The sequence below is a fragment of the Podarcis muralis genome, chromosome 3, assembly GCF_964188315.1.
Source record: "Podarcis muralis chromosome 3, rPodMur119.hap1.1, whole genome shotgun sequence".
Taxonomy (NCBI): domain Eukaryota; kingdom Metazoa; phylum Chordata; class Lepidosauria; order Squamata; family Lacertidae; genus Podarcis; species Podarcis muralis.
The window spans coordinates 61,171,624-61,184,178 of NC_135657.1; the positions used below are offsets into that span (position 1 = coordinate 61,171,624).

General features: G+C 44.9%; 1 protein-coding gene across 1 annotated transcript; it reads right to left on the reverse strand.

Moving 5' to 3' along the window:
* Nucleotides 1-519: 519 nt before the first annotated feature.
* On the reverse strand, nucleotides 520-10,226 carry SLC35D3 (solute carrier family 35 member D3). Its single transcript, XM_028723533.2, has 2 exons — nucleotides 9,270-10,226; nucleotides 520-5,908 (listed from the first exon to the last, which is right to left on the reverse strand). Exons 1-2 carry the CDS (start codon nucleotides 9,703-9,705, stop codon nucleotides 5,082-5,084), a joined length of 1,263 nt encoding a protein of 420 aa, XP_028579366.2. The 5' UTR covers nucleotides 9,706-10,226; the 3' UTR covers nucleotides 520-5,081.
* Nucleotides 10,227-12,555: the final 2,329 nt, after the last annotated feature.

Here is a 12,555-nt window from a genome sequence, read left to right on the forward strand (position 1 = left end):
CCATCCAGCATCAAGTCACATGCAATTAGTTGTACACAAAATGCATACAGTGGTACCTCTGGTTAAGAACTTAATTCGTTCTGGAGGTCCATTCTTAACCTGAAACTGTTCTTAACCTGAGGTACCACTTTAGCTAATGGGGCCTCCTGCTGCCACTGTGCCGCTGCCACGCGATTTCTGTTCTCACCCTGAAGCAAAGTTCTTAACCCAAGGTACTATTACTGGGTTAGCAGAGTCTGTAACCTGAAACGTCTGTAACCTGAGGTACCACTGTATTCCTATCCACATAAAAATATGCATCTGTGTCATGTAAGCTTGGCCTTCTTTGCTAGATTCAAGCAGTGGTGTATAATGCCCTAAAACACACACCTAAAACTACAAAAGGCATGTCATGCGCTCTGTCCCGTTCTTACACACACACAGGATCACAAATACATCAGATAAGTAAATTTATAGTTTAAGCCCACTTACTCATCTCCTCACCGCCCCAACAAGAATAAAAACTTCTTAAGGCATCTGTAAAGCAATGCATTTTATTACCATGTCTCATTCTCCAGATTAATTGAAGTCTTCTATTTATGCAATTAAAATGCCTCAGCACGAGGCAATAGTTATATCATTTTACATTACAACAGTCTCTTTCACTGACAAAAAAGCCCTCCTTTGGGCTGCATGTACCAAATCCCCATTTTTTAAAAGCTGGGAATTCTTAAACACCCATGTTAAGCTATGAACAGAGATAGAGCATAACCACGCATTCTCCTCTGCCTCTCTTTTTTACACTGTACAAGTTTCACCAGCACACTTTAAAAGTGTCCAATACTGTTGGCATTTTCAGATACTTCTACTAGCACTTTTAAAAGCAGCAAACCAGGACTTTCCCACAAAGCATGTGGAAAAGGCACCATATTCAGTGGTAAGTTAGCACTTCATAGCCTCCAGGTACCAAAAGAGTTGTGTGGTCAAAAATCAAGTTATTCTCCATGGCTTGTTGAACATATTTAAAAAGGGATCTGGAATCACTATTCTGTGCCTTGGCCAACTAATTTACAAAGTAATTAAGCCTTCTAATTTACTGAGCCACACCTGCCTGCATATAATAGAATGAACCTATTTTAATATTCAAGGGTAGACAATGTTATTAAATAACTACATGTTTAAATGAATGATAAAGCAATGAATTTGCTAGAAGGAAAACATATGAATATATGAAACTAAAATATGTCAAATCAGGCCATTAATTCATGTGTGTGTGTGTGCGCGCGCACGCAAGCGACATAAGTGATTCATACTTCCTCATTTCCAAGAATCCTTGTTATCTGCGGAACTTCTTTCCCATGGAACCCTTGTATGTTGAAGGGAATTCTGGGGGGTTGTCTTGGAGAAAATACTGGGTTCATGTGCACTGGTTAGGTCTTCTGGGATTCATTGTCATTTCACCAGCACAGTCAATGCTCTCTTGTGTTTAGACATGGCTGGTTATGGAAGATTGGTGGGCAATCTAACTTTCAGTGAAATTAGACCACCATTACAGTGGTACCTCGGGTTAAGAACTTAATTCGTTCCGGAGGTCCGTTCTTAACCTGAAACTGTTCTTAACCTGAAGCACCAATTTAGCTAATGGGGCCTCTTGCTGCCGCCGCTGCACAATTTCTGTTCTCATCTGAAGCAAAGTTCTTAACTCGAAGTACTATTTCTGGGTTAGCGGAGTCTGTAACCTGAAGTGTATGTAACCCGAGGTACCACTGTACTGATCTTCTCAGTGCAGGATACCTGGGACACCTAAGCAGAGGAACTACAAGGTTCTCTGGATCAGGATTTGAAAGCCACTTGTCTACTCTGACTGCTGTCAGCTCTCCAAAGTCTCTGGTGAGTATTCCTCAGTCCTTCAATCTGAGATCTTTCAATGGGAGGCTGCCCAGAATTGAAACTGGGACCTTCTGCACACAAAGTATGTGATCAATTTGGATCATTCAAATCACAGCCAAGTACTCTATTGATGTGTCAAATTTTAAATGCAGCCACAGTGTGTTCCAGTCTGAAGCCATTTAACAATTATGGGGTAAAGCCCACAAAGCACAGATATAACCTAACCTCCACTTGCTTCAACAAGGCTTTAGTGAGCACAAAGTCCAGTGAAATAAATGGGCAGGGTGGGGGTTGCATTGAATTCTGCCTATATAGGACTGAAAATTGTGCCTGCAGTGAAAAAGCATGGTTAACTGGTGAATTTTGTCTATAGTCTCTGTCTTTGTCCTTTTGATGTTTCTCAGTAGCATCTCAAGGAAAAAGGGTTTCATTGGGGAATGTTGGATGGAAGGCCAATTTCCCTGCTTCAGCACCTTGCTTTCTCATTCTTCCCTTCTTCACAATACCCAAATCATGAGAAGTGGTCTGCAAATGAATTTGGGAGTGGGACATGGGGAACACAGCAGCAGGAGTGGAAGAGGCTTTCATGTAGAGGTCAGGCCTATCATCTTTGAAATTAAAAGAGCATACATGTGCTTGCCTTTTGTGTGACTCATCTACGATTTGTGGAATGCTCCTAGTTTGTAGCAGGACTGGCATTGCATGGGCAAGCTTTGAGTTCACAGACATTGTTTGTAACAAACTTCAGGATGTAGAAGCACAGTTTACTGCTTCAGATATTGGCTGATTTGCATAGTTAAGCCAAAGTATGGTTTACTGGGACCATGTAAATATGTGGGGACTCAGAGAAGAGCTTGCAGCCACTTTGTTCCTCCTTAGTCTTTTTTACCCCGGCCCCAAACCAAAATTTGGCTTAGTGTGTTGCCCAAACACAGGGTTGTGGTTAAGCTCTCTCTCTCACTAACTATGAGCTGCAGCCAAGGTTCATTCATGCTACAGAATGTGATTAGAGCTGAACCATGAGGCAACCCTGTTTAGGGAAGTTTTTAATGTTTGATGTTTTATCGTGTTTTTAATATTCTGTTGGGAGCTGCCCAGACTGGCTGGGGAAATCCAGACAGATGGGCAGGGCATAAATAATAAATAGATGATGATGATGATGATGATGATGATGATGATGATGATGATGATGATAAACCTTGGCTTAGCTTAGTGCAGGAGTAAAGAAATAATAATAATTGAGGAGCAAAGTGGATTTGTGAGCTCTTTTGCAGCAGCCTACATGTTCACACAGCCCTGATAAGCCATAGTTTGGCTTACCATGTTGTGCAAACCAGGCCAATGCCTGAAGCAGTGAAATGTGCTTCCAGATACTTCAGTTTGCTACAGCCACTATCCATGAACTCAAGGCTTACACATGCAACCCCAACCCTGCTATGAGTTAGAAACACATTTTGTTTAGTGTAAACAAGGCTGATGTGTTGAGTCAAGTGTGTGTGTGTGTGTGTGTGTGTGTGTGTGTGTGTGTGTGTGTAAATAATTTCTAGTAGATACATATGTTAAGAGGAGGCTGACCATATCAATATTTTCTTGTTACCCATTCAGCTCTTGAGTAGCATTCAGGTGGATAAGAGAAACTCAATTCAGCTTAAGGCTGCTGGGGCTTGGATGTGTGAGAAGATTGCCTCGATTTATAACTTGCTGCTTGGGGAAGGTTGAGAGAAGCTCTGGGTTGGTGGTGGTGGCAGTCTCACTGCCACGCCCTCACCCCACCCCATCCCTGCCCCTCACACCTGACCTCATCAACTCCTTTCTACAAACTTTCCTTTTGAATGCAGCCCCAAGTCACCTTATAATGCTTCTGTTATAAGACAAAAGAAAGTACTTTTTCATACCACACATCATTAATGTATAACATTCACTATCACAACGTTTGTTGATGGCTGCTAGCACAGAGGGCTTTGAAAGGGGAATTCAGCAGATTAATGGAGGGTTGTTTTGCCAATGGCTGTACAACAGCCTCAATTTTCAGCAACAGTGTGCTGTTGAATATCACCTGACAGCAACCGTGGAAGAGGCTGTTCCCTTCAAGACCTTCTTGTACACTTCCTGAACGCATCTGGTTGGATGCTGTACTAGGTGGACTTTTTATGTCCACATTCCCTCAACCTGGTGTCCTCCATATATTTTGGTCTATATTTCCCATCAATTCTGATCATTGGCCATGCTAACTGGAACTGATGGGAGTTAGAGTCCAACAACATCTGAAGGGCACCGTTTTGGGGACAGATGGCTTATGTTTATTCATTTATTTCATAAAATTTATATACCTGTAGATCGTAAGGAGGGGGGGGACCCTCAGAGTGGTTTATTCTTTCAATAATCCTGCACTGGAAATACATTTTAAAATAATACATGACTTCCGAACTCTCCAGTGCACAAAGTATTTTTGAACACACTGAGTTTGCCTGTTACCATGAATGTTAACTAAAAATAGACTAGTTGAGAAAGTTGAGGCCAGCTGGGATATAGAAGCCTCAGTCCACCTCCCACACCTCTCTCATCTTGTCAGCAAAGGCAGAATAGGCAGAGAGAAAGTGGGATGGTGCCCAATTATCAGGAAGATCTTATTATCTTACTTCCATTCATTCACTGCAAGGGCTGTCCACATAGGGGTGGGACTTGCAGTATATCTGGAAGATGGCAAGTGGGATCCGTGAGATGACTCACGGTTTTTGCACTTCCCATTCATTTAGCTTTCAAACCACAGAGAATCCAGTGATAGTTCCTTTTGAATTACCTTTTGGACAAATCTTTTTAGCTTTTGCTTTTGGGTCTCATGCTTTTAACCGCTGAGAGTAATTCCATTAGTACTTCAGAGAGTACGTAAAGAGGGACACACTATTAATTCAATCAAGTTGACTTATGTGAATATAAAAGCAAGCTGTGGGGTGGGGTGGGGGCACCTGCTTGGTGGTCCAGGCCTGGTTTTGATCTCAGAGATTTTGATTTCAGTGAAAGTCCACACAAAAATGGGATTTCACTGAATCTAAGCATGACCATGGTGCCTTTGTTCCTTCAGAATGAGGTAAAATCTTGCTAATAAACAATTAAGATTTGTCTGTGAACATATGAAAGCATCTGTCCTTCTGTACTCCCACCACAAGGAAAACAATGCACATATCCTTGATTATTTGCTAATAAATTATTCTTCAAGGACTTGGTAGCTCCTCATTCTCTACTAGGTAATCTTTCTTCATATAATTAGCCCCCCTAACCAACCTCCATACTCCAAGGTAGGCATCCTTTAATGAGCTGTTGGTAACTCCTTCAGAGTTGCCACCATCAGTGACAGTGGGCGCATTTCCTTGTCCCACTATGCTGTCCTTCTCCTCTGTGCTTTGCTGGTCACTTCCATTTGCTGACTCCTCCATTGGTGTCTCCCCATGCTCTGTGTCCTTGGAGATCTCCTCCATTACAAAAGGCGGCTGCTCTCCATCACATTCTTTCTTCTCCTCTTCCCTCATTTCCTTCTCCAAGTCTTCGTAATGACTCTGCTTTCTCGTTTCCATGTACTTGGCTACACAATAAATGATGGAGCCTATGGTATTTACCACCACACCAGCTATAAACAGCTTTGTAGGCTCCACGTCGCTAAAAGCCACCATCCCGACCGTGATGGTTGCGATGCTCTTCACGACCCCAACGAAACTGGTGGTTACAGCCGAGTTGATGTAGGTGCAGTGGAGAGTGGTAAAATTCATGGCACAGCCAATCACGACACACACAATAAAGGTGCAAGTCATGGCAGGATCTTTCCATCCTGGGAAGGACCAGACATTGATGGCATCCATGCTGGCAAAGGAGAGGATGATGAGAAAAGGTGTGGCAGAAACAGCAATGGCATACTGGGCCGTAAGGGGCCCATAGTCACTATCTGCACTCGTCTTTTGAATGAGTACCAAATAGGCTGCATGCACCAGCACAGCCAGCACTCCAGTCAGATACCCAATAGGATCACCAGTCAGGTCACCCGCACCTGCCGATTTTGAGAGAAAGAGAAAGAAACATGCATTTACATGCCAGGATGTAGGGACTCTGCCTATAGCAACATTTCAGAGAGATCACAAGTCTAGTTCTGCAGGATCATCCCTCTTCTCCTACAGCAGGTGATAAGGTCAGTGCCAGAGCAATTGCAGCAGTAGCAATGAGTAAGACTTTGAATCTCAGGCCGTTTGCCTTGAGCACAAATGCAGGATTTCACAGGGGTCTCTAATGTTCATATTCAGCCCTCATTTAAATGACTTTTTAGCAAGTAACTACCCACAAATACATGCAGAAGCCCACTTGTTACATTCATTCCTATAATGCTTTGAATAGAAAGAGCTTGAATTTACTCAGCTGGATATGTAATATTGTAGAGCCAATATCTGCTTGCATTCCCTTTGAGGGAAACAAAAGGATTGATGGTGCGGTGTTTGACAATAGCTTAGTTTGAGGCACCATGACAGAGCAGTCATTGCTTGTTTTTACACGTGGTTAGGGTTTTTGTTCTGAGTTTCACCAGTCAAAACAGTTTTGCATATTTGTGTAGCCCAGAAAAGCCAAGGGTAGCAGGTGATTTGGCTACCACTGCAAAAGATATATGCACCTTTTTTTAAAGATTATAGGGTACACCTGCTGAATATGGTCTGGGATGAACACACTGCACCCCTTCCAACTCCCAAAGCACTCTTAAAGCTGTTTTTAAAGATTGTAAATAGATGGTAACATGTTCACAAATACACTCCTGTAGATTTGTTTAAAAAATTATCCTTTGAAGTTAAACCAAATCACCTGTCACCTGTACCAGAAGATCCTTGGCATCTCCTCTGGTGAATTTTAACATTCCCTCAATTTGTATCAACTTGAGCAAAGAAGTGTGGCAAAGAAGTAAGAAAACATAGCGAACAAGCTTCTTCCACTCACTCCAACAAGGTTTCTCTCTCCCCATCTCCTTCCCCTGTGATTGTACAGTGATCAAGGTACTTATGCCACAAGAGAGGAAGCTGTTCCTTTTCCTCCACAGATAAGAGCACCTGAGCACACTCTGGGTCATCCAATTAATACAGAATATAGCCCAGCAGCCCATGTTAGTTAGCTGTCTGTGACTGAATCCTTCTCAAAGTGAGTGGGGAGGAAGTCCAGGGCCTGGTCTAGCAGAATGAGCAGGAGGGTACTCAAATGCAGCAGGGCTGCATTTCCAGATTGTGAGGTGAATAAAGGTCCACATTACCATCTAAAGAGCGCTGCCCCCTTAAAAGCACTAAGTCTAGAATCCAACTTTGGCCAACTGCACTACTGCCTTCTATGGAAAGCAGACACAACTTGAGCAATCTGTCTCTAGATAACACCCTCTTATGAACAAACAAATAGGGGGAAATGGCACAAATATTTATATAGGGAAAAAATATAGAAGTTAAGTTACTGACTGTCATTGTCTCATAGTGATTTTATGTAAACTGCTTACAGGGCTTGATGATTAAGTGGTACATACTGTAAATAAACTAATAAATAAAATAATATCCAAATCTCTTTGTAGGGCAAATATTTCTTAGTGTGCTTCATTCTTTCATATCCTTTTAAACTAAGCAAGAGTTTATTTCCAAGGTGGGGGGAAATATGACACCCCGCTTTGTTTAATAACCAGATAAGAAGACACTGGGAATTGCTGGTTAATTATTCTATCTGCACAGTTCTTGCAATAGCTAAAGCATTAATTTTTTTAACTCAGTCATATTCATCCCAGCTTAACTATCCTTGAGGATTCAGAACTAGTTCTCACTTCTGAACATGCATACATGTATACATGAATTCTGGCGATCCAGTTATTCCTAAATAGAATTTCCCCCTGTCTATTAATGGCACTGGTAATAGACTTTAATTATAGACTGTAGAGACAGTGGCACTGCCTGACGGATCCATAATGTGGATTTTCTCGAGAGTTTTTCCTCATCCTTAACAACAGCTGCCATGTGACAGACAAGCCAGGCAGCTGCAAATAAAATGGGGCTAGCGGAAGAAGAGGGCTTGGGGGGGAAATCAGCTGGGCCACTTTAGACATGACATTTCTCCTGCATGGAGATAATCCCCATAAAGGAAAAATCACGTCCATGGGTCATGCATAGAAAACACAGGAGTGCAAATTTGACTGACGACAGATGTACTGCAGGTGTACTCAAGTGTACATATTTTGCTTCTTACATGGAGATGACCTACCTGTGTGTTTTTAGTTAGAAAGAGCCTTTATTGAACTCTTTATTATAGAGAAAATGAGTATTTTTAAAAAATTAGAAAGCCCATGGCATAGGGGAAGGGGGTGGTAAGTTGTGGTGGAAGGGGGGCGCAAGTTTGGGTTAGAACCTGGGCAGCTTTGGACATAGTTTGCATTTATGCAAACAGTGCACATACATGTGAGAATGGCACACAGATGTGTACCCTGACATAAAACTAGCCATGTCAGGGAGCTCATACTGTGTGAAGCAGCCCTGAGGCAGCCTCTGCTAATTAGCAGAACTGTATGCTTGAGTGTAGAAGAGGAAGGATGAGGCAAGACCCTGCCACTGGGAGGATGATGGGACAAGGAGTCATGGGAGAAGGAGCAGTGGTAAGAGTGCGGAGCTATGAACTTTGGCGAGGTACTACTAATCTTCATAAAATATTGGCTGAGAAGATACTGATGACTTTATTGGGGTGTTTTGAGGGGTGGAGATGGAATGGGAATTGGTTGAGGCTTGTAGGTGTGGAATGGGAAGTATTTGAGATAGGAAGAAGTGACTTTAAAGGAAGGACTACATTACATGTTTTTACATCTCTATCTTTTCACCCACCTTCCAACCTTTATAGTCACTTTATTAAGGACTGGACAGTGATATTAGGCTGAAAATATATGAACATAAAAATATATTTAAGGGGTGGGAAAACTGCTGTGTTGAAGGTTGGTGTGGAAACATGATGTAGGTTGAGGCGAGCTCTAGAGATGATCAGAGATGTAATAATAAAAGCTAAGGAAGCGTGGAAGGAGGTAAGATAGAGATGGCAAGAGGGTCGCAGCAGGAGTCAGTGGGAATCCAAGCGAAAGACCAGAGTGGAGAGAGAAAAGGGAGGTGGTGGGTGATGGGGTTGATGAGTCGGGAAGTGATGGGGTGAGGAAAGGACAGAGTGGGAGGTGATGTGGCTGTGCGGGCATGCCAAGGAGCTGGATATGATCGGCAGCGGGTGAAGGGGGGGAGGGGGCGATGAGAGGGGACTAATCGAAGGGACGAGGCAGGACAGGGTAGAACCCGCAGGATCCTGGTGAAATGAGCCGTGAGGACCGAGGAGGAGCTGTGGCGAGGTTTCCCTCTCTCTCCATCACTCACCTGCCAGAGCCGCCCCGCAAGTGGTGATGAGGACGGCCACCAAGACCCCGACGGAGGGGATGCCGTTCTTGAGCACCAGGACGCCGATGAGGAGGGTGACGAGGGGCAGGCAGCGCTTGAAGACCACGTACATGGGCAGGCTGAGGCCGCGCAGGGACCAGAGGGTGAGGCTGGACTGGAGCGTGGAGAGCAGCGTGACCCCGGCGAAGAGGCGCGCCAGGCTGAAGCCGAAGGGCGGCATGTCCAGGGCGCCCCGTCGCCGCAGCACCTCCAGGCTGAGCGCCGCCGTGGAGCTGGTCAGGCACTGCAGCAGCGTCAGGAAGGCGAAGTGGTAGCGGGTGATGAGAAACTTCAGCAGGATGTTGAGCGAGCCCGAGAACACCCCGTGCGCCACCGCCACCGAGATGCCCAACGCGCGGCCCCGGCACAGCTGCATGGTGCGTCCTGCGTCCTCCTTCCCTCCCTCCGGAGCCGGTGCTACCTTCCCGGCTGCGGCTGCTGCTGCTGAGGACGCCGCGATCGCCCGCCCGCCCCTCGCCTGGCGCTGCTGGAGGGCTCCGCGCCGAAGCAGCTGCGAGGCTGGAAAGGGCAACTTTGCTGTGCGCCAAGAGCGCGCGCGGAGGACGGACTGGACGGGGACAGTGATCAATAGGGGCGGGCGGGCGGGGGGACGGGATCCGCGGGGAAATGCCTCTGCAGGCTCGGGAACCTGCTGCCTACACCATCGCCCAGCAGCTCCTCTTGCTGACGCAGAGGGGGGCTGGCTGCCCGGGCGCTTCCCATTACCTTAATTAAATGGGAACAATTGGAGTGCATTGGCCGCGCTTCCTTCTTGACCCGCGTGAATCATGGATTCGCTTTGTTCCTGGAAGAAAAAGGGAGGAGGAGGAGGAGCGGGGCTGAATCAAAAGATCGAGGGGTAGGTGGAATCCCCCCTCCGCACCCTTCCAACTGCCACCCCCCCACCTCTATCTTTAAAAAGGAGGGAGGAATCCTCATTAAGTTTTGTCTCTCCTTCCAAGCGAAAACAAACAAACCAGTCCTGGCGTGCCTCGTCGAATATGTCACGCAACCCACACACAAAGCCCAAAACACAACTTCCAATTTATAGGTTAGGCTTTTCCGTGCAGTTCACTTACGCTAATGGAATAGGCATCCATCCTTATTGAATGAATGTGGGTAGGGTCCTTTATAAGGCAGTACAAATATTGATCCAGTCTTGCGCCTGGTCGCTTTTCTGCAATCGACAGAAAGAAACAGGTGCCTCGAAAGCAAGCAGCAAAGAGTTAACCCTTCACGGGGAGGTGTGCGCCTGTTTGGAGTCTCAGTGCTTCGGCAAATTATCAATGAATGCACCACAAAGCTTAAGGTAATTAAATAATGCGGTGGTTTCTGAATAGCGTATTATCTCTGTTTTTTAAAAAATAACGCTTTGAAATTTCACCACAAAAGAAAACCAATTGCCAATGTATGAGCAGGGAGAAGGGAAAGTGCCCAATGGGAACTTTGGAGTTGGGAAGGATCTTAAAGGAAGCAGCCGACTGGAGATGCCCTGAGCTGCAACTACTACATAGACCACCTCTAGGATGATTCCGGCAAACCCTTCGTGGAACTCCCAGCCCAAACATCCACAAGAGCGCAGCCATAACAACTCAGCAAGCTACCTAAGCGCGTCTGGGAAATGACTCCGCCTGACACCTGCCATCATCCAAAGGACTGCTTGAAGAAGATGAGGAGGGGGACGTGGAGGAGGAGGAGGAGGAGGAGGAGGAGGAGGAGGAAGAAGAGGAAGAAGAAGAAGAAGAAGAAGAAGAAGAAGAAGAAGAAGAAGAAGAAGAAGAAGAAGAACTGGAGAAGGATGTGGAAAACTTATCGCGATCTCTCTACTCTCTTCCCCGCTTTCTGTTGTTTTGTTTTTGTTTTTTTGCAAAGGACTTTGAAACGGAAACAACAAGCGAGAAGATTACGCACGGATATTAAAAGATCCATTTTCCAAGCGCATGGGGTAAGACCAAGAGGTTAATTCTGAGCTACTTCTACGCGATTATTTGAACAAACAACCCCCTGCACAGATTTGTACATTTTCTAACCATGCGAATACGGTGGACAGTCAGCGTCTAGGACTTTTTTCGGTGATGCGCTGCCCAATCCTGTCCATCTTTTCTCGCTTTGTTCCGTGGGCTTTACTTAGATAAGAAGGTGAAACTGAATATCCTCCTAAATCCAGGATCCTGTGTCTAGTTTTAGTCCCCTAGCAACTGATACTAAGGGCTCCGTTGGGTCTGCGCATGGCTAACAGCCTCAGATAGACCTGGGTTCTATTAGACGTGGGTAATCCCTTTTCCAAGTGGTCTAAGCCTTAGTCGCTAATAAAGAATTGGGCAGGAACGCCGGTCATCCCCCCAACCCACTTCGTCAGTCAGGATAGGGCCACACCTTGAGCGGGGAGAGAAGCAGCCTCCACACTGAATCCCCCTCCTCTTGCTTGTTGCATGCTAGTGGTGAGTGAATCACAAACCCTGGCCTGAGAAAAATGTGGTAGACACCCACCAGGGCAAAAATATGAAAATACAAATAATTGAATTACTGTATTGATGCATTACTACATTTATTAATATCATTGTGCTGTTTTCTGTGAAGAACACAAGAGCAGTTCTGACTTCTAATCTGGTACAGCAGCCTGTTCTTCGCAGCTGCCAGATAGATAGATAGATGATAGATAGATAGATGATAGATAGATAGATAGATAGATAGATAGATAGATGCCTGTTGGAATCTTGTACCTATTTTGTATGCTGCCTGGATAATTTTACTGATGGGCATCTACATAAATTTAAAATAAAGCAACTACTCTAAGCATGTTAAACAAATTGCTTTTAAATTTCAACAATTTACTATTGCATCCTTAGGACTTACAAGTCTAGCTACAGGCCTGACAGCAGAGCTGGGGACATCCTTAATGACCAGCTACAAAATTCCATTAACTCATGCCCAAAACTTAGTACAGTTTTAAAAAGCTGTGATGATAATGTTTTAAATTTATAAGGCAGAATGTTTCCTAGCAATACCACTCATCCCCTTTAAACAAATGATGCAGCAAACATATAATAGTTTGCAGCCCCCATTGATTCAGCAAAAGATGCTAGTCACCATGAGATATCGGGGAGGAGGTTTTTCCTTTGTGACCCAGGGACCAAATACAGCCCTCCAGTCCTGCTTGGCTCTCAAGACTTTCCCTGGGCCAAGGATGGGGAACCGGTGGCCCTGAAGATGTTGTTGGACTCCA